The 21,081-nt window shown below is 61.4% G+C and overlaps 3 protein-coding genes across 3 annotated transcripts; 1 reads left to right on the top strand and 2 right to left on the bottom strand.

The window, feature by feature from the left end:
* Positions 1-696: 696 nt before the first annotated feature.
* Positions 697-3,865, bottom strand: REM1 (RRAD and GEM like GTPase 1). Its single transcript, XM_056354129.1, has 4 exons — positions 3,425-3,865; positions 3,117-3,229; positions 1,808-2,012; positions 697-1,607 (listed from the first exon to the last, which is right to left on the bottom strand). The coding sequence occupies exons 1-4, from the start codon at positions 3,738-3,740 to the stop codon at positions 1,330-1,332; spliced, it is 912 nt and encodes a 303-aa protein (XP_056210104.1). The 5' UTR covers positions 3,741-3,865; the 3' UTR covers positions 697-1,329.
* A 3,528-nt stretch (positions 3,866-7,393) lies between these two features.
* C10H20orf96 (chromosome 10 C20orf96 homolog) lies at positions 7,394-14,525 on the bottom strand. The gene is given in 12 exon segments (XM_056354488.1): positions 7,394-8,093; positions 8,170-8,176; positions 8,310-8,464; positions 9,336-9,444; positions 9,576-9,726; positions 10,160-10,259; positions 10,725-10,883; positions 11,427-11,566; positions 11,945-12,056; positions 12,269-12,332; positions 13,698-14,355; positions 14,432-14,525. Coding segments are annotated over 12 exon segments (1,863 nt in total). The 3' UTR covers positions 7,394-7,979.
* Positions 14,526-14,758: 233 nt separating this feature from the next.
* SOX12 (SRY-box transcription factor 12) lies at positions 14,759-16,212 on the top strand. Its single transcript, XM_056355067.1, has one exon. The coding sequence runs from the start codon at positions 15,249-15,251 to the stop codon at positions 16,137-16,139; it is 891 nt and encodes a 296-aa protein (XP_056211042.1). The 5' UTR covers positions 14,759-15,248; the 3' UTR covers positions 16,140-16,212.
* Positions 16,213-21,081: the final 4,869 nt, after the last annotated feature.

Genomic DNA, 21,081 nt, shown 5'->3' with positions numbered 1-21,081 from the left:
GGCTCCCCACGCTCGAGCCACAGAGTGAGTGGAAACTCCCGACCTGACCTAGGGAGGGAGGGCACCGCTGATCCTCCCTGGCGCTGGGCCTGGGGCCGCTGAGCAGGTTATCCCATGGCGTCCCGGCTGCTTGCTGGCAGCACAGCCTAAAAACAACCGGCAGAGCCCACACAGCTCCAGCACCACCTCCCCGGGTGCCCGGGGTCACTCACTGCTTGCTGCAGCCAAGCACGTCCTTTCCCGGCTGTGCAGCGCTGCAGCTGGTGCCACACTGCCCGGCTCCTGCCTCCCTGCCCTTCCCGGGGCAGCGGGAGCCACCAAGTGCCGGCTCCCTGCCCAGGCTCCCACGGTGCCTGGGGGCTGGAAAGCTGCACCTCAGTGGAGCTCAGCCCTTCCCAGAGGCTTCTCCAGAGCAGACTGGGAGCTGAGAGGTGCAGGGGGGCTGGGGGTTCTGCCGTCACAGGGGACAATGCTGCGACCACTGGGTGAGAAATCAGTTTTTCCACTATGGGCGGCAACCAGAAGCTCTCCCTGCCCTGAGAGGTTTCAGCTGGTGAAGCTGGAGCCCACCAAAGCCTGGCTGGAGCAGGAGGCAGATCCTCTGGCTCAGCCGTGGGCAAGGAACCAGGCCTGAATCCAGCCACGTGGCTCTGGGATGTGGCTCCCCATGGCAGGGACCCAGCAGAGACCAGCACCTCCCTGATGTGGTTTATTCTGCAGATGGAAGGTTTTCCCCATTGCACCAGTACAGAGACAGCAGAAAACACTCTGTCTGAGAAGCACTGGTGCTAGGGACACATGGCACAAAGCCCTGGCACAGAGGGGCTGGGAGTGCCAGGTGATGCTGCCGGTGCTCCCCCAGCCCCTCTCCCTGGCCAGACTCAAGGATGCCCTTGAGGTGGACACCACTATGGTCCACTGCTGGTCCCTGCTGCCCTGCAAATGACAGGCACCATGAGTGGGACCTGCCATGCTCCTGGCAGCCTCCATCCCTGCAGGCAGTCCTGCAGCAGGGCACGGCCATCCCTCACCTCCCGCTCCCCGGGAGCGTTTGTAATCCAGGATCACACCACCCCAAGTGCAGGTGCCCATCCCACCCCCTGCTCCACGGGTGCAACCCAGGGACCCGGCTCCACTTGTCTCCCCTCCTGGAGGGGAAGTGGCCGGATCCAGAGCACCCCAGGCATCCCTCAACACCAGTTACAAGAGCTCCATGTCCTCAGCATCATTCCAGCCCCATCTGGGCTTTCCACAAAGCCACTGGTCATGCTGCTGGCAGAGAGGAGAGTCCCAGCCTGCGTGTGCGGAGGGATGGGAAAGCGGCGGCTCTCAGAGCACAGACAGGTCATGGCAGGACTTGGAACGGAATTTGAGGGCCACTTTGCTGCTGTTCCGGGCCACCAGCCTGTCGAGGAAGCGTCGGGCTCTCTTGGTGAGGCTCTCCTTGCGCTTCTGGCTGGGCACGGGGCGTGTGCAGGACTCTTTGCCCCCTCGGCGCAGGCGGATCTGCCGCACTACCCCCTCGAAGAGCTCAGCCACGTTGTGCTGCAAAGCTGCCGATGTCTCGATGAACTTGCAGTCGAACACCACGGCGCAGGCACGGCCCTCTGCAAGGAAAGGGCAGGGAGGGGGCACAGCCCCGCTGGCACCCTGGGGGCTGGGGGACTGGCACTGCTGCATGTGGGGCAGCAGCTGCACGTCCAGGGACGAGGGGCCAAACACAGGAGAAGCAGCTGGACAAGGAGCCCAGGTGCAGGGCCCCCCTGGGTGTCCTGACCAGCCAGACACCCCGCTCCCCACCGCTCACCTTCAATAGAGACCTCGCGGCACCGCACCAGGTCGGTTTTATTCCCCACCAGGATGATGGGGATGTCCTCGGCCTGCCGTGCACGGCGCAGCTGGATGCGCAGCTCTGAGGCGCTCTCGAAGCTGCTCCGGTCGGTGATGGAGTAGACGATGACGTAGGCGTTCCCCACCTGCAGGCACTGGCTGCGGCACCAGTTCTCCTCACCCTGTCACCGCATGGGAAATGAGATGTCACTGCTCTGCAGGGGCCGCTGGCAGCCCTGCTGCTGCTGGGGGGAACAGCAGAGCACCCTAGCACTGATGGGACCTGCCAGCGTACCCCACCAGCCCCCATATCATGGGCAGCAGGCGTATGGGTCCCATTAAAAAAATGCAGATTAAAAGCTCTTGCTTTTGGGGGGTGTTTGAGAGTTTCCTCCTCTATCAGCAACAAACGGGTTGTGGGCTCAGCCTGGCTTGGGGGCCTGAGGTTGATCCAGCATTGTAGGTGCAGCACCCTGCATGAACCAGGCCCTGCTCCCTGCCAGCCAGGGTGGAATTAAGCAACAGTGGAAATAAAGGGCCACTGTGGGGGTGTTACGGTGCTGGGGCATCTCCAGAAGGCACAGCTGTGCGTGCCAAATGCAGCCCCAGCCCACGCGGGTGCTGTGCCTGCGTTCAGAGCCTGGGCACTGGCTCCATCCCTGCTCCTGGGGACCAGTCGCTGCCCTGTGGCACCCACAGGAACACAGAGCCCCGGAGTGGAGGGAGGCAAAAGGGCGTTTCGGGGCAGGCAGTGACAGTGGTGCTGGCATTTCTGCCCAGGAGATGCCTTCACGTGCTGGGTGGAAGGAATGCCCTATGCCAGGCTCTTGGGGCCACTGCTCTGCCTGTTAAAGCGTGTGCCCTGGTTGGCAGCACTCACATGTGGATTTGCCCAGTCAGCTCCTTCAGCCCCATTCCCAAACCATTCCCATGCATTTCAAAGTGGACTGGCACCACACTCCTTCCACACAGCCCCTTGTCCTCCCCTCCTCGTGCGAGGGGGACCCTGTGCCCACACTGCTGCTGCTGTGCTCGCGGTGCCTCGGCACAAGAGCCCGCGCTGGCAAGAACACAGTGGGCAGCCTCCCATGCCAGGGAAAAGTGGGCAAAGAGCTGGTCAGAGATGGGACCCAGCACCTGGCTCACCCAGCATGTCCTCTACGCTGCAGCAAGGGCAGCGGTGGGCCCGGGACACGGCGAGGGAAGCCCCAGGGAGACCTTTGTGGCACTCAGAGGCCCTGAAGCTGTGGCCGCGCCCGTACAATGTCTCGTATGTCCCAGCTCACCCGGCCCCGCTGGCACCGTGGGATCCCCGGTGGCTGCTCCGGCTCCCAGGTGTCCATCACCAGCAGCGTGGTCTCCTCACCATCCACGCAGAGCGTGCGCTCATACACGGCCTCTGGAAGACAGCGGGAGAGCCCGGTTGGCATGGCACAGCCCAGGCTGGAACACGGTGCTGGCACCGGGCTCCTCTCCGCCTCGCACGCAGGTTTCTCCCATCATGGGGCCGGACACAGCGCACCGCCGCGTCCTCCAGGCCCCCGGTGGGTGACCCTCAGAGGGGCCCCGAGCAGCGCCCCCACCAAGCACCCACCTCTGTGCTGCTCCAGCGGGTCCCGCTCCTGGACACCGGCGAAGAGGTTGACCAGGCTGGTCTTGCCCACGCCGGGGTCGCCCAGCAGCACCACGCGGTACCGGGGCTCGCCGGGCCCAGAGGAGCCCGAGGACTCGGAGGACCAGCTGCCCCGGGGTGCCGCGGTCCTGCCGCCGGGCTCGGAGGCGGACTGGCCAAGCTGGGGGTGGCGGGGCTCGCCCCCCGACGCGGCACCCGGTAGCCCCGGCCGCGGGAGGGGGGTGCTGGCCCTCCGCCGCAGCGGGCTCCTGCTCCCGCGCTGCGTGTTCAGGGTCATCGGCGGCACCGAGGGCAGCGGGCGGGGGGAGGCGCCCCCAGGGCCCCCGGCCGCGCCGCTCCCAGGGCCCGTCTGAGTCAGCAGCAGCTCAGGCACAACTTTCCCCGGGACAAGCTGGCTGCCGCCCGGCCCCGATGCTTTAAACACCGGGAGGTGGAGCCCCCTCGCCGCGGCCGGTCCCTCCCCCGCCGGGCACACCCCGCCCGCCCTGCCCGGGCCCCGCAGGGTTCCCTGTGCCGGGGAACGGGAGTTCCCCCGGGGCGCGTCCCCTCGGTCCCCAGGAGCAGCCGGGGCGGGAGAGCGGCGGTGGCACCGGGCGGGATGCGCTGCCGCGGGCTCCGCCGCCTTCCCGTCCTGCGTGGGGCAGGTCCCCCGGGGACCCGGTGTCCCGGGGCCGGCTCGGCTCCATCTCGCGGCTGCGGGGGGCAGCGCAGGGCTCCGCCGCTTCGCCAAGTAAGGAGCGAGCCGAGCCCGGGCCGGTCCTGCCCGGTGCACGGCCCTTTGCCGGGACCACGGAGCCCTGCTCGGCCGGCGTCACGGGGCACCGGCGCCAAGAGCCGGCGGTGGAAGCCGTGGCCGGAGCTCGCTGAGCACCGGCAGGAGCAGGAGCTGGTTTTGTTTGAACTCATCGGTTGGCTCAGACCTGCGCCAGTGCTGCAGCACTGCACCAAAGTGCCCAGCACGGGTCTGACCCCACACTGGGACACTAGTCTGGCCCATGCTGGGATGCGCTGGCAGAGTGTCGTGGCACCAGGGCCATCCCAAGAACCTCTCATGGTCAGAGCACAGCTACTGGGAGGTCCTTTTTAGCTTCAGCCCCTCCGGTGTTACCGATACAGCACCAAGGGGCACGGCAGCACGTGGGGGAGGGCTGGCGATGGCTCCCTGATAGCTGTAGCTGTGGGGCTTGCCCCATGTGCCCTCCCAGGGCCTGCAGCCTGTGAGCGCAGCTCAGCCCATGCCGGTAACACCTTTACTGGACCACATAACCCACCAGCAAGATGCCCAGGAGGCTGAGCAGAGCTGGGATGGAGAAGCTGCTGACAGCAAAGGAGGCACTTTGTGGCTCAGCACCTCATCTGAGCCCGGCCGCACTCTGCGCTGGGTGAGGGGCCTAGAAGAAGAGCCTGGCCAAGCATCAGATGAGTACATCTCCTTGGGGGGGATGCTGGGGACCACCTCGGTATCTGGCATGTGCCTGAGAGAGAGGGCAGTTAGGAGGGACAAAGCAAAGGGAGGGAATAAGTTGCCATACTTCAGCTAGTTTGGTGAGATGAGGAGGAGAAGCTCCTGCATGGGCAAGGCAGGAGGTGGGTGACTGCTTGGGTGCTCTGTGTGGCACACTCAGGGTTTGGAGGTGTCTTGTCCCCTGTACAGCAGCCCCATCACCAGAGAGCATAAGATGGGTGCTAGCTGTGCTATCTTCTCTGACTCCCCAGGTATGCCTATCCCAGATGGTTTTTGTAGACGAATGAAGCTGGGTTAATTAGCATTGATAATATACAACTGTGGGTTGGCCGATGTAGATAAGGTGCAGGTGTGGCTGGTTAAGTGGTTGAGAGCCAATGAAGAGAGAGCAGCTGAGGAAGAAGCAGAGAGAGGAAAAAGCAAGAGGAGAGACAACACGTGCCCTAGGTGAGGAAAGGAGAAGGCAGGAGAGGGATGTATGAAGAGTATATTGGTAGGAGATGGTAAAAAACCTTGTTGTAGCTAGCTAGTTTGGAGAGTGCTTCAACAGGTTTTAAGTGGGGAGGGTGCAGATACTTTTTCTGGGACACAAGCAGCAGCTGGGGTGAGCAGGGGCAAAACTACTTTAAAACCAGAGGAGGGCTGTTGTGTGCAGCTCCTGTTCAACCTGAACCAGAGCCCAGCCTGACCTCCAGCTCACTGCAGCACTCTCTGGCTTTTCGGCTCAGCCGCCATGGTCTAGCCCAGCCACTAACCACTCTGCCTACAAAAGAAATTAGCTCCAAGCCTGCACCCTGCCATTAGATCATGCTTGCCACAGAGCCCCTCTGCAAGGCAGGCTCGGTGCTCGCTGGCCTTCCCAGAGAGGCACAGCCAGATATAACCTCCAGGGCTCTGAGGGAGAAGGAATGAAATTAGCTGCCCCTCACTGTCCATCCTGAAAGACAAACAGAAGTGCAGGCAGCCTGTTGGAGCAGCTAGGTACATCTGCTTTCTCGCAGAGAGAAGACAAGCACAGCAGGCTGGGCTTGCTCAGGGCTGAGCTCATCCATCTCCGTCTCAGCCCAGGACATACTGTGCGTCCAGAGTGCCCCCAGCGCAGGGCCTGAAGTTGGTGAAATGCTCCTGGGGCCCCATGAAGCAAGAGGATTTATAAAGAGGGGAAGCTGAAATGCAGATGGGAATGGATACGCAGGGGGCTACAGCTCCTCCAGGGTTCTAGGGGTTGCCAGCAACACACAGGGACCCAAGGAGGGCCAGCAAGAGTCCTGCACTCCTACGCACCCTTACACTCCCAGGCTGAGCGCAGCTCACTTCTGATTTTACTCTTTCAGGAAGCAAATCCAGTGCGTGGAACCAATGGGTTAATCAGAAACGAAGGGCTGGTGAAGTCGTGTGAAAAGTTGCAAGGAGGTCAGTGGGAAAGGGCTGAGGGATGGCGAAGAGGGCTCTGGCACAGGCTCCCGCCTGTCAGGGCGGGTAAGCACCAAATGCCTGACTTGTGATGTTACAGAAACTTTCCACTTGGGCCTTCCTGCTATTTTTAACTCTTTTTCCCAGCCACCCTCAGTAACCCCAGCCGCTATTGAGGCTAATTAATTCCCTTTTATTTATCATTTTTTATCAGAAAAAAAAAATTAAGTTGCTGTAATCCATCATACAGCTGCCCACCTCCCCCTGCAATCTCCTGATATGTTCTAGGCTTTCTCCCTGCTTTGGCTCGTGCCCCCACAGCACTGCAGCTGTACCTGGCTTCCAGCTAAACTCCAGGCCCTGGAGTGGGGCGTTCCAGCTCCTCTTGTCACCTGCACCATCACTGGTTTGCTGGGTGAATGTCTGCTCATCCCAAGGGATGATATTTTCATGCAAAATAACCCCTGCGTGCACGAGAGGCGCGAAGGAGGCGAGGGGCTGGCCCACACCTGCAGCAGTGGGATGCGCTGGGAAGGAATGACTGTTAACAGACATCTCTCTGCCAAGAACAATTTATATAGGCAGTTGCTGTAAATAAATGCACATATGCATGCTGTTCTGCAGACAGCTACAGGTTTCTGACTACAGCATACCGGAGATTTAAACACATTTGATCCATTTTTTCTCAGGTTTTGTGATTTTTTGCGATTTGTCCTGCTCTGGGCAGGACCCCACTGCCGTGGGACAAGGGGCAGCATCACACCTTCAGCCTGCGTGGGTTTGGTGGAAAACAGCCTGTCACAGCTGGCTGTTGGTATGCTTCAGCCCACAGACTCAGCCTGTCTGGGTCTGTCCCTGGGGAGAGCCCAGTATTCCTGTGATCAAGCTGGTAGGGCCTTCTTCCCATCAATGCTAAGTGAGGAGTCACCTTACGCTTTGTAATTCTTATATCCAGTATCAGCACAGCGCACATGGGTAAGCAGGAGTGGGGATTACCCACAGCCTCCACTCGGGACGTAATTAGCTACCAGAGAACTGGGGCAGGGAAACAGCAGTGAGAAAGATAACAAAGGTTTACTTTTTTGCTGCCAGCCAATGCTGACAACATTTTTTTACGTATTAGGGAAATGTCTGCCCATCTTGGTTCTCATAGAACATTGGTGCTATTTCATACAACCAAGGCGGCTCTAGGTGGGCAGGACCTACCTTGACAAGGATGCTCCTCGCAAGCCTGCCCCTTGCCCTCAGTTTTGCTTCCCAACTGCAAAGCGAAAACAACAATAAAGTTAGTTAGTGTAGGCACAAGGGCCTTGAAAAGCTCTGCTGGTGCCGACCATCCCCAGCTGCAGCCACTAACAATCTCCACTTGCAGGCTGCACAAAGGGAAGGGACAGGATGAGACCAAGGATTGGTATCAGTTGTGGCTAGCTCCTAGCTGCTCTTAGGTGAGACCATGAGACCCTGCAACCGTCTTCCCAAGCAAAACCCAGCGTTAGCTGTGGGTTTATAGCTCAGGCTGGGTGTAGGTTTAGCCATGATGTCTGTGGAAATGATGGGGTAGGGTTATTAGCGCTCAGTGCCAAAGACTCTGCAGGCTAAGGCCACAGAAAAAGAACCATGCATGTTCACTGGCCAGCCTTACTTAGGTCTGTAGAGAAGAACGTCAGCAAAGATCAGGTCTCTTGCACTCTGGTGAAGTGTCTGGATGCTTCTCTTCAGCTCACCAATCTCCTCCTCCAGGTCCTTAATAATCTGAATGAATGACGTTTCTAAGAGTTCTTTACTTTGCAATAGAAGCAGAAATTAAAGTTTTAAAGATTTTGCAAACAGCAGAGCTAGAAAACATCCCTCATGCAAGCAAGGCCTTAACAGGCTCCCTGAAACACCTGCTGGACTGCTCGTCCTCAGGATGTCCTAACTGTCCACTGGGCTCCAGTGAAAATGGAAGGCAACGTACCCCACTAAGGCAGACAAAATATTCATGAAGGGCAAAGGCTGAGAGTGGCTGGCTCTGGCTGGTTCTTACCCAGCTTGCTCACCTCCCTTTGCCTCAGTATTTCATGTTGCAGACTGTAGTTGTTTATCACCATCTGCTTTGGGCCACCCTGGTGCAGCAACATCTCCTGTGTGGGTGAAGAGAAGAAAATCTTCTGAAGAAACTCCACGCTAACCACCAGGGTGAAGCCCTGATGCTGCCAGATGTCAATGCGGCCATGTCCAGATGCATCACTCATCAAGAAAATGATTTCTGCTCGAACCAGGTTTGGGTTCTAGCTCTAGAAAGAGACTGGTTGTGTTGATCATGGGACAAGACTGAGGAACTCAAGAGATCATTTTCCCAGGGAAAGGTTATTAATATTACTTGGGTAACTTACATTGCCTGTGCTTACAAATTCAGCTGTAAAAGGGCACAGCAGTTCTGCATCATAGCAGGCTGTAAATGGAGTCAGTAATTAATATTTTCTTAGTGCTCTCAAGCTGCTAACGCATGAAAAGTGCTAAGCACATCATGCAAGCCGGAACTGTGCAATAGGAGTTTCTCCTATTTTGGGAAGAATGACAGCAGTCCCTGCTCTGTAGTGCTGCATATAGTTTAATTTCCTCATTAATTTATTACAAACATATGTGTGCTACCACAGCGGTGTCACAGCCAATTAGCAAAGCAGCTACCTAAATAATGTAATAAAACAGGGACCATAAAAGCAGGGTGAATGTTGGGTCACGGTGCACTCGCCTCCATGCGGCAAACCCTCAGGAGTAAGCCTGAGACTGTTTCAACACATCAGACTACAGCAGAAACTCAGAAGTGCTCCTTGTGTACCCTCCCAGCTTGACAAACAGTTCCAGCACAGCATCAGGAGGGGAGCAGCAATGCCCTGTTACTCTCTGGGTGTTGGCTGTGCCATGCTATTGCTAACGGGCAATGTGTGGCAGCCCCTGCCCTGTCTCCCAGCTCCCAGAAACTGATCTCCCTTGCTGGAACATCATGTGAACTCCATAAATCTCCATGACTTTCTGTAATAGCACCTCTTGTTCCGCCCATGCCTTCTCTTCCAGTTCCTCCAAGATGGCCTTCCCCATTTCTTCTGCCTTGTCTGTCTCCTTCTGAGGACAGCAGGAAGCGGTGCACAGAAACAACAGGAGCATTAGGCAAGATAACTACGGTGTTCCTTCATCCCCTGCCCTCTCCTTCCTCCCTGGCAATGCTGCAGGCAGGGAAGGAGAGGTCCCTGCATCTGCTGCTGCTCCTTCAGGTTCTGGATGCTGTGCTGCAGAAAGACTGTCTGGACAGCTTGTTCCAGATGCTGTCCATTGATGTAGGTCCACAGGATGTCCTGGAGAACCTGCACTTTTGATGTGACTTCATCCAGCTGCTGCTGGAGCTCTGACTGAAAATCAAAACAGAAAATCTCAACCCAGGGGTTCCAGAGCTTTGCTTCTTCACTGAGCCAAGGAGTCTGTCCTGCATTTGCCTGAGCCCTTCTTTCTACAGAGATTACACACCCTGAGGGAAGTGGCAATGGCCACCCCGAGTCAGACCACCTTGACCAGATCCTGCCCCAACAGGACGTACGTATGGCTGCCAAGGAGGCGATTCTTCCTATGCCCCTGAGCAGAGGCTGCCACCTGTCACAGGGCTCTCTCCCTCCTGACAGGCTGACAGGAAGATCATCCCCACAGAGCAAACAAGATTAATTTTCAGAAATGGAATTGTTTGACATTCAGAAGATCAACACAGTGTTTTTAACCTAGTAAGATGGAAAGCGAAGGTAATATGATCCTATAGACTGCATTTCACAGTAATGTGAGCAACTCACTTCCCAGATTCTTTTCCACTGTTTTTTCCATTTCCTGGAGCTCTGCCCTTGCTGTATCCAGCTGGTTCTGATTGAAGGTCTGCACCATTGCTTTCACCCTCTGCATGGGGAGAAATCCACTGCTTATTCCACAGAGCTCTGAAACGTCCCCCAGCACCATCCCTGACTGTGCTCTTGGGTGCTGCTGCTTGCATTAGCAGCACAGAGGGATCTGCCGCTGTGGCTGGTGCCAGTTCATGCACAGGAGCTGCTCTAGGAAGCGGGAGCCAGCTGGAGCCAAGGACATCATGGAGGGATGGATTTGGGCCATTACAGGGGTGACTACTGTTGCTTGGGTCAGTTACAGTCAAAGTGCTCTCACAGCTTTAAAGCATGGTCACAAAACAAGAGCAGCTCACAGGATCTTTGGGCACCAGGGAGCTCCCCCCAGGACTGGGGATGCCCCAGTCACACACTGTGCAGTGGAAGGGGCCAGGCAGCGCCTGACCCTTCTGCAGTACTAATGAGTAATGGGAAGTTCTCCATTCTGTTGAATTGGATCTGTCGGTCAGCCCTAAAGCCTCACCTGAACTACTTCATACTGCTGCAGCAGGCTCCTGGCTTGCTTGGCAGTGCTGTTGTCAGTGTGCTGGATGTCCTTGATTAGCTGGTAGTTGGTCTCTGCCAGGTGGGTGCTAAGCTGCCTCAGCTCCTCAATGGTGTTTTTCTTCAGATTAATCAGATTCTACAGGAAATTGTGAATTATAGTGTTGGAGACTCCACCAGTCCACCTGCCCCAAGTTTTCTTACCATCGTCTGCCATCCCCGGGACGTTCCCATCCCAGGGTAAGGCACTCTGACTTCCCCCATACAGTACACCCCTGCTCCCATGTTCCTTACTACCAGCTGCACGGTCACCATGTTTTACAACCATCTTTCACCTACTAAAAAGCTGTGGTAGTGTCCTCCACCTCAACTCTGCTAGACTGAGTAAATCTGATACCAACAGTCTTTTCTAACAGGTCACATTTCCTAAATCTCATCCCTCCTGCTGCTACAGTCTGGACTCTCTCTTGGTTTCTCTTAATTTTTCTTGATAGACAATATCAAGGATAGATTTCACCAGCATTAAGCAGAGCAGCATAATTACCTCCAGTGTATTAATAAATAAACACATGCCATTTTGCAAGAACAAGTCAGGCTGCTAGAATTTCCTCCATAAAGGCAGCTGGGGTAACTGCATGGATTTGCAACCTGCATCCCAGCACTGGGTATCTGTGGCACGTACTGTGGTAATTTTGATCTCTTCCAAGGTTTTAGCTAGTTCAGCCTTCTGAAGAGCTGATTTCCTCTGAGTAGAACTTCTGTATTTCTCTTGGGATGATGTCTCTGAAGGCAAGGGTGGTTTTCTACTTGGTATAAATGCAACTAGTAAAACAAAAAAATACCCACCCAAAACAAAAAAGAAAAAGGCCTGTGCTTATTTCACAGCCCAGTTTCAACACCTTACATCTAGTCTCTCTTATCATATATGGCTGAGGGAAATAAATGAACAACTGAGAGACTGAATTCAAACCTTCCACAGCGTCAGCAAAAGCTGCTCACAGTTCCAGCCCAGGAGCCCAGCCTACAGAGCACTCCCTGGCCTTTGCTAGTTCTCCCTCTTTATTCTCAGCATTTCACCTTGGGTAATTTGCTTTTTGTGTTTTTTGCTGAATGTCTCCCTGCAGAAAGCACTGGGTTAATGCAGAAGTGGCACCGGTGGGCCAGGGCAGCAGGGTGGTGTATCAGGGAATCTCTCCCAGCCTGGCTTGTTCTCCCCTTTCTTCTTGTCCTCATCAGTGAGCGGTGGCCAAGTCATCCTGTGGGCTGGAGATTTCCTTTCCTCTGCTTCTGCCTTCTGCCATTTGCTGTAATCCTAAACTCAGCACAACAGTTAGCACAGAAAAGCCAGGGCATCAGAGGAAGTTGGTGAGCAGAGACCTCTCTGAACTGACCCACAGTTCCAGCTCCCCTCCGCAGCTCCTCTGGGGCTCCCAGGTGCCCCTTTACCGGCCTGGAGCAGCCAGTTTCCAGGCCTGGTTGAGAGACACTGCAAGTGTCATAAACCCATGGGAACAGGAGTCTTACTATTCTCTTGAACTCTTCCACAATACTGGGGAGCGGGCCCTGTGCATCCATCTCCAGGCAGGCTCTGGAAGGCAAAAGCATAACGCCACTGAAGCGGCTGAGCCCCACAGTGCTGCCTGTCCCCAGGGATAAGCCCCTGTGGGTCCAAAGTCTGAGCAGAGCCAGGGACACTCCTGGGTTATTGTACCTTAGTGAGCCCCATCGTCACCTACCCCCCCTGCCTCACTGGGGAGCTCCCTAGCTATCCTCTTAGCCCGCCGGCGAGCCCCCCTCCCCACCCCAGGCCCGCCGGGGACTCCTCCTGCCTGTCCCCTACGGGGACACTCCCCGGCCCACTCCTTTGTCCTCCTGGGAGCCCCTCACCCACCCGGGAGCCCACTTCGCCATGGCCCCCCGCCATCCTCCTGCGCCCCGGGGTTCCCCCCGTACCCCACGGCCCCCGCGGATGCCCCGTACCCCGCAGATGCCCCGTTTCCCGGCCCCGTCCCGGTCTCCATGGCGACAGCAGGCGGAGCGGAGCGGGGCCCGCGCCCAGGGAAGAGCGCCCCCTGCCGGATGTGCACGGCAGGAGCCCGGCGGCAGAGGCACGGGTTCGCACCGGGAAGGGATCAGCCGGGAAGGGATCCACGGGGGCGGGATCTGGGTGCCCGGGCCTGGTGGGAGCCGGGCCAGACCGGAGAGCCCTGCGGGACGGGGACTCGGCTGCTGAGGGAGAGCAGAGCCCGCGGCGGTAGCACCGAGCGAGGCCTGGAGAGCCCAGCGCAGGGCGGGCCATGGGCAGCGTGGCGGTGAGCACGGGGCAGCCGCCTCAGGGCCCCGCAGAGCCCTTCCGCGGCACCGGCGTTCCCGGGCTAACGTGCACGCAGCCGGCCCCGCCCGGGGGGCCAGGGGGAATGGCCGGGCAGGTGCACGGTGCCAGGGTCAGACGGTGACAATGGCTCCCCACTGCCTCCGTGCAAGGCCCAGCATGACAGGGAAGCCGCGGTAGAGGGTTGTGTGGTGGTTCCCGGGCAGCGGGGCTCAAGGTGGGTGTCGGCAGAGCCCTGGGGTGCAGGGCAGGCCGCGGGCCGCGGTGCCCAGTGTAGGCGCTAGTGCAGTCTCCGGTGCCAGGCGTGGGCCGTGATGCCCGGCATGGGCCATGGTGCCCACTGTAAGCTGAGGTTCCCAGTGTGGGCCGCGATGCCTGGCAGAATCCCCGTAGCCTGGGCCTGGCCGCGATGCTGGGCATGGGCCGCGGTGCCAGGCGTGGGCCACGGTGCCCGGTGTGGGCCGCGGTGCCCGGTGTGGCCCTGATGCCTGGTGGAGTCCCCGGTGCCCGGCGTGGGCTGTAGTGCCCGGAGCTGGCAGCGGTGCCCGGTGTGGGCCGAGGTGCCCGGTGTAGCCCGCGATGCTTAGTTGAGTCCCCGGTGCCCGGTGTGGACCGCCGTACCCGGTGTAGGCCGTGCTCGGGCCCCTGTTACCACAGCAACTGGCGGCGGCGGCGCAGCCAATGGGCGCGCGCCCTGCGGCGGGCCCGCGCGCCACGGCGGCAGCCAATGGGCGCGGCCCCTGGCGAGCAGCCCGCGGTCTCCGGGGCAACAGGTCCGCCGCCGCCGCGCCATTGGTGCCGCCCGCAGCCCCGCCGAGGGGGCGGGGTCTGGCTGGAGGGGCGGGGTCTGGCTGGAGGGGCGGGGTCTGGCGGGGCTGCGCCGCGGGGGGTAAGGCCCCACTCGTGGCACCGGCGGGCAGCCCCGTGGGCCGCCGCCCCCCTGACCCGCCGGGAGCCGAGCCCTGCGGAGACGCTGCTGGGTCGGGGAGCGGCGGACACACATACACAGGCGCGTCCACGAAGCATCGGCCTTCCCAGGGCGCAGGGGGCCGAGCGCTGCAAGCCCCACCGGGGATCGCGGGGGCTGTCCCTGGGCCAGGGATCTGCCGAGGGTACTGGGGGCAGTGGGGGCCCGGTGAACCGGCGGGGCCGGGCACCGGGAGCAGCGTCCCGGGGGGATGCTCAGTGTCCGGGAGCGTGGAGCCGTGCCCGGGCCGGGGTGCAGCTCCCAGGGGGCCGCGAGGCGTGTGGGGGCTCCCGGGGGTGCCCACGTGCGGGTCTAGGGGGCACCGGGGTGGCCACACAGGGGGAGCAGCGGATACCGGCAGGGTTTGGGAGCATCCCCGAGTGGGTACCGGAGGGCACGGAGGAGTCCCGAGGGGCCCCGGCCGGGGTACTGGGACGCTGGTGAAGGTACCGAGGGGTGCTGTGCTGCTCGGGTGAGGGCATCGGCGGCTACCGGGGTGCCGCGGCGGCGGTACCGGGGGGTACCGGGGCGTGCCGCCCTGCCATTCTCTCCAGCAACCCTTCTCCGGAGGGCGCCCATTGGCGGAGCTGGATATTCCCCCCCGCCCCGCGGCCAATGGGCCGGGGGGGGCGGTGCCTCCCATTGACAGAACCGGCGCGGCGGTGTTTACCGGGGGCGGCGCGGGGGCGGAGCGGCGGCGCCTATAAGAGCGGCACCGGGGGGCGTGCGGCTCCTGGGCTGCCCGCGCCGCCCCCGCGCACCCCCCGACCCGGACCCGCCGCAGCATCCCCGCATCCCCCGCCACCGGAGCAGCCACCGACTTCACTGGGGAAGCATCCCCGGGGCGGCGCGGAGCCCCCGCGGCGTGCAGCATCCCTGGGCCGGTACAGAGCATCCCCGAGCGAGCGCGGAGCATCCCCGGACCAGAGCGCTGCGGAGCATCCCGGAGGCGGAGGCCACAGGGCCGGCTCGGGGTCCCTCCGGAGCATCGCAGCGGCCGCCGCTCCGGCGGAGCCGCCCCCGCCGTGCGCCCCCAGGCCCCGGCGCGGCCCCCTGCGCCCCGCCCCGCCGCCGCCGCCCGCTCCGCACAATGGGGGCGGCGCGGCGCGGCGCGTAGCGGCGGGCGGGGAGGCGGCGGCGGCGGCGGGCGGGGAGGAGGAGGAGGAGGAGGAAGAGGAGGAGGCGGTGTGGTCCCGGGCCCCGGCATGGTGCAGCGCGGCACACGGGGCCGGGGCGTGGAGGCTCGGCGGGAGCCCTGCGCCCCGCTGCCCACCCGCGACGCTGAACCCGCCTGGTGCAAGACGCCGAGCGGGCACATCAAGCGGCCCATGAACGCCTTCATGGTGTGGTCGCAGCACGAGCGCCGCAAGATCATGGACCAGTGGCCCGACATGCACAACGCCGAGATCTCCAAGCGCCTGGGCCGGCGTTGGCAGCTCCTCCACGATTCTGAGAAGATCCCCTTTGTCAAGGAGGCTGAGCGCCTGCGTCTCAAGCACATGGCCGACTACCCCGACTACAAGTACCGGCCTCGGAAAAAGGGCAAGGTGGGCACCGGCACGTCCCGTCCGCGGCTCCCGGTGAAGATCAAGCCCTCCGTGCTGGGCCGTGTCTCTGCCAGCCGCCGGCAGCCAGCCAAGCCGCCCGACGCCTCCCAGAAGCCCATGCCAGAGGTGCCCACTGAGGACCGCACCGTGGCACCCGGCACAGCCACCTGGCACCTGGCACCCAGCGGGGAGCATGGCCCCCAGGAGCCCCCTGCATCCCCAAGCCCCACTGCCACCTGCCCTGAGCCGGGGAGGTCACCGGAGAGTGAGTCCCCCTCTCCCATGTCAGCCGGGTCTCCTCCCTCCTCCTTCAGCTCCTCTGATGAGGAGCTGGAGGAAGAGCTGCTGGGGGTCCTGCCGGGGCGCGCCCCCACCAGCACTGCTTGCGGTGCCCTGGACTGGTCCGTCTTCGACAAGGACCACGACCTCTTCCCGCGGGGAGGCTCCTCGCACTTCGAGTTCCCGGACTATTGCACGCCTGAGGTGACGGAGATGATAGCGGGGGACTGGCTCATGTCCAGCATCTCAGACTTGGTCTTTACCTACTGAGTCCCGTGCTCTGCAGGTAATGCTCTTTTTTTTTTTTTTTTTTTTTCCCCCCCGCCCCCACAATCAGGTCATAGAAAAAAAAAACCACAAAAAAAACCACCCACAAAAAAAAAAAGAATCGAAACCAGCTGTTTACATGCAGGAATCAGGTATTTTGCCTTGAAGCCGCTGGAAGGCAGAGCTCCCTGCTCACCCTACCCCCCCCCCCGGCACACACCCACTCCTCGTCTGTCTGTCTGGCTCTCGCCTCGTGGCCGTGGGATGCGTGGCTGACCGCCGCGGTTATTTGCCCGTGAAATGCAAACATCTCATCGGGTTTTCATTGTCAGTGCCTGGCCCCTTCTCCCCGTGGCTCTGGCCGTGGCGGTGCTGCTGGCCATGGCTGCTCCCAGCTGCTCCCATCCCTGCCAGCGCTGCCCAGTGCTCCCTCCCGCTTGCTGGGCAGCCAGAGCACCCACACTGGCCCCAGCTCTTGGTGCCCATCCCGCCCGATTCCTTTGGGAATGGCCAATTCCTTTTGCTTTTTGACTGCATTTAAAGCACAGTTTCAATTTTTTCCTCTTCCCTGTTGTTGCAGCCCTTGGGGAGGGATGCGGAGCCATGCCTCCCTGCCCAACGCCCCATTTCGTCGGGGTCCCCAGCTTTGCGGGGTTGGTGTCCCACAGGATCAGCTCTTTCCCTGTGGCGCGCGCTCCCCACTGCTCACTTTGGGAAGAGCGAAGTTGCACACACGTGATCCGCACGTGGACGTGGGAGGCTGTGTTTTGCCTCTCGCCAGGCAGTTGTGCAGAAGGGGCTGTGCCGTGGGGGGAGTCCGTGCCCGGAGCCACCCCAAACCCCGGTGGAGATGAGCCCTTCCCGAAGCAGCCAGCCCCCATTTTAGCCTTGGACCGGGTGCCCGTGCAGGACCCACTCTGGGCTGGCTCGCTTTGGCCAGTGGAACCAGGTCCCACCGTGCCCGGCTGTGGCAGGCGATGGTGGCGGGGAGCAGGAGGGCAGGGATACTGCGGGAAATCTGCCTTAAGCAACCACCCGGATGGGGCTGAGAGCAGCGGCAGCGATGCCGGTGAGTGCATGGGGTGTGGGTGATGCTCTGGCACGGTCCTCCATGCATCGCCGTGCCATGCCCCGCTGCCAGCTTCACCAAGAGCAGGGCATCCCGGCAGAGTGCTGCCAAGGAGATTCCCGGCAGGAAAGGTCCAGCCGCAGCAGCTGCTCCAGCTGGCTTTTTCTTTGCTTTTCCTAATGGCTTCTTCCTGCAACGAGCCACCTCCTCCGGAGCCAGGGAGCACGTGGCCGCAGTGCTGGCTCGGCGGTCATGGGCTGCAGTTGTGGGGCAGGGGCTGCGCTCAGGTACGGCTGTGCTGTGGGGGGTGCCGGTGGGGACCCCCACCACCCCGGGCTGCCAGCCCTATGGCCATGGCCGGGGCTGGCAGCACCTGAAGGAGCCGTCCTGGGCTCATCAGGGACTGCTGCTTGAAGCACCCTCTGACGTTTACCCTGGCCCCGATTCTCCAAGAGCTCTGGGTGTGCACAAGCCCCTCTGGCCCTTTCTGGGAAGTGGGGTGCTGGGGGCAGCGGGGCACCTGCTCCCTGGGGCTCTGCCTCCCCGATTTGGGGCTGCCGGTTCTGCTGGTCACAGGCGGCCCCGTGCCTGTCCGTTGCTGTGGGACTGGATGGAGCTGTGACCTGGGGAAGAGCACCCCCCACACCGGGTCCTGGCACCCCCCCAGTATGGCTCAGAGCTGGGACCTGCCTGGCCTCACTGCCGGAGGTGCCAGTGGCCCTGGCTCAGCCGTAGGGAAAGGCACTGTGATGCCGGGAGAGGTGTGTCCCCGGGCTCTTTGCAGGGATGCTCGGTGTCCCCCATCCCCATCCCGGGTGGCCTTGGGGTCCCCGCCAGGCACCCCCCTGACGGCCAGCCATCAGCATTGTAGATGTGTCGGTGTGTAGCGGTAGCTGTACGTGTGTGTGTCGGCATTGCGTTAGCCATGGTGTTTCAGTAGCCCCGGTGCGGGTGCCAGCCTGTGCAGGCAGGTGGGCATCACGCATCAGACACGTGTCCCCCGTATAGAGCGCGACCCTGTCCCTGCCCCCCCGGCCGTTCCCCACCGGACCCAGTCCCACCCAAGGTGGAAAAGCCAAATAAGCACCAGGCCAGCCGCAATGCCGGCAGCCTGCTCCTGCCTTGCCGCCGCCCTGGGGGGGGGATCTGCCTTCCCACTCCCCGGGGAGCCCTGTGCCAGGAGCACCCCAAGCCCCCTGCCATGTGTGAGCTGGGGTTGGGGTTCCCATGGGCTCCCGTGGCCCCGGGGCTCTCTGATGCGCACAGATGTTGCTCAGCACCTCGGTGCCTTCTTGGGGTGCGCGGCTGCCCTGTGCCATGGCCAGGGGCGCTTGGGAAAGGTGCCGAGGCCACAGGTCACCTCTCCATCCCCATCTGTGGGGAAGCCAAAGCCCCCAGGTATCAGCAGGGCCTGAAGCCGTAGCGAGGGTCCCACATCAGACATGTGCTCTGCCGGTCCTACAGCTTGGGACTGCATCCCCTGTTCCCAGCGGGGACAGGGGTGGCCCAGGGTCTCTGCAGTCCCCTGCATGCTGTGCATCGCCTGTGGGCTGGGTCACTCCCTCCACGGACTGTCAGGTGAAACTTTTCCTCAGGAGCAGGTTCTGGGTCAGCACCAGAACCAGAGCCAGAGCCGGGCCCCCCCCCAGCCCTGGCCGCAAGCACAACACCATCCGCTTCGTCCCTGTCCCCATCTGCGTCCCCTTCCTGCCTCCTCCTCGAGACTCGCTGGGTGTGTTTGTCAGGGGAGAACCGTTGTGGACAGTGGTGGATTTTCTGTGCTGTGTGGTTGTAGTTCTTAGAGACCCCCCCAGCGTGCAGACCCCTCCTGCTGCGCCCCTGCCTCCCCGCTGCCCGGTGCTGGCTGGCATGCGTGTGCGAGCGTGTGTGCGTGCGCGTGTGACATCCCGTCATCACTAGAGACAAAGCGAATAATAATAATAATAATAAATTAATAATAAAAATAAACCAAACCTCTCTCAGGAAGAAGCCGCCCCGGCGGCGGCCAAGCGGGCCGGGGGCCCCGGGAGCCGGCGGGGCCCCGGCGCAGCCTGCGGACGGGCACCAGCGCTCGGGGTCACCTTTGTAGTGTTGTGTTAGTGAAGGGTTCCTGTATCTGTCGTCTTGGAGAAATAGGCTTTTAGCCGAGGCACAGCCCCAGCCGCGGCCCGTTCCGGAGGGGTGTGACGCAGCTGGCTCCGGTGCTGCAGAAACTCGGCTAACGGTTATCCTGACTGTTGTGATTATGGAATAAAGTGTGTTGGTCTGCTCCCTATGGCTCTGGCTCCTCCTGCACCGCCTCGCTCCTTCCAGGGGGGGTGTGGATCTCCAAGGGTGATGGGGGTGCCCAGGGGAATGTGGGGTCCCAGTGAGATGTGGCATTCCCAGGGGGATGCAGGGTCCCAGGGAGATGGGGATCCCCAGGGGGATGTGGGGTCCAAGGGAGATGTGGTATTCCCAGGAGGATGTTGGTCCCCAGTCCTGAGCATCCAGTTCCCAGCCATGTCAGCTCCCACCCTGGTCCCGCACTGACCATCCCCTGAGGAGGGCTGGATGTTCCCAGGAAGCCATGCCACGCTGCTGGGGGGTGTGAGCCTGCACCTCTGTGTGTGTGTGCGTGCACATGTATGTGCATCTCCTTGCATGTGTGCAAGCAGCTGTGTGGTGTGCAGTGCACATTGTATGCAGGCTGGACACATACACCGGGTGTGCATGGGGTGTGTGGCTGCACAGCATGTGTTGGCGTGTGTGCACATGCATGCACTGTGCAGTGTGTGCTCTGTGTGTGCCTGTGCATGCATGTGCTCCCTGTGTGCCTCTGCATGTGTGCTCCCTGTGTGCCTCTGCATGTGTGCTCCATGTGTGCCTGTGCATGCATGTGCTCCCTGTGTGCCTCTGCATGTGTGCTCCATGTGTGCCTGTGCATGCGTGTGCTCCCTGTGTGCCTCTGCATGTGTGCTCCATGTGTGCCTGTGCATGCGTGTGCTCCCTGTGTGCCTCTGCATGTGTGTGCTTCATGCGTAGGTGCCTGTGCATGCATGTGCTCCCTGTTTGCCTCTGCATGTGTGCTCCATGTGTGCCTGTGCATGCGTGTGCTCCCTGTGTGCCTCTGCATGTGTGTGCTTCATGTGTAGGTGCCTGTGCATGCATGTGCTCCCTGTTTGCCTCTGCATGTGTGCGCTGTACCTGCTCTCTGCATGCGCAGCCCCAGCGGCTCCCCCCGCGGGGAAAGGCCAGGGGGGCTGGGGTGTTAATCCAGCCCCGCAGGAGGGCTCAGGGGGGGGGTGAGGGGGGGTGGGCTACGGGGGGGGCATGCGCCACTTGCGTCACACACACCCCCACCTGCAGCTGTTGCCACGGCAACAAGGGGAGCCCAGAGCATCCCCGGGTACCAGCCCTTCCCAGCTGTCCCCGGGGGTGGGGATGGCTGTGCTGAGTGACACCCCCCAGCCCCATGGGAGCCCAGGGCTGCACCCACTCTGGGACAGCACCCAGCGTGGACCTGCAGTCCCCGAAGCCGCGGGGGCAGTGATGCTCTGGTGCCGGCTGAGGGCAGCCCCCGGCCACAGCAGCAGGCTCCTGCCCGGGGCCACGGCCTGGAGCAGGGAGGCCCGTGGGGCTGGCCCAGCCATGGCCCCGGCTCGCTGGCCACCGCCGCTGCCCCCCTGACCTCGCCATGGGCTGGTGCTCGGTGCCCGGCGCCGTGCCCATGCTGCGGCCAGCCCAGCTCTGTTCCACGCGTGGCGGCTGCCGGCACCGTATCACCAGCTCCACAGGCAGAGCCAGGGACCCCCACTGTCCCCCACCCCGCCCCAGCACAGCCCCCCCTCCCCTCCCCACCTCTGGACGGGCAGTGGTGGGGCTGTGTGGGAGCTG

The sequence above is a fragment of the Falco biarmicus genome, chromosome 10 (assembly GCF_023638135.1).
Source record: "Falco biarmicus isolate bFalBia1 chromosome 10, bFalBia1.pri, whole genome shotgun sequence".
NCBI classification, from domain to species: Eukaryota; Metazoa; Chordata; class Aves; order Falconiformes; family Falconidae; genus Falco; species Falco biarmicus.
Note: the sequence above shows the minus strand (reverse complement) of the source record. Positions and strands in the feature narration are given on the sequence as shown.

What these genes read in the sequence shown, in the direction of transcription:
- REM1 (XM_056354129.1), bottom strand. Translation starts at nt 3,740, where the DNA reads ATGACCCTGAACACGCAGCGCGGGAGCAGGAGCCCGCTGCGGCGGAGG. An exon ending in CCCGCTGGAGCAGCACAGAG is followed by an intron (nt 3,230 to 3,424) that starts GTGGGTGCTTGG and finishes GCTGTCTTCCAG; the next exon opens with AGGCCGTGTATGAGCGCACG. An exon ending in CCGCGAGGTCTCTATTGAAG is followed by an intron (nt 1,608 to 1,807) that starts GTGAGCGGTGGG and finishes CTTTCCTTGCAG; the next exon opens with AGGGCCGTGCCTGCGCCGTG.
- SOX12 (XM_056355067.1), top strand. Translation starts at nt 15,249, where the DNA reads ATGGTGCAGCGCGGCACACGGGGCCGGGGCGTGGAGGCTCGGCGGGAG.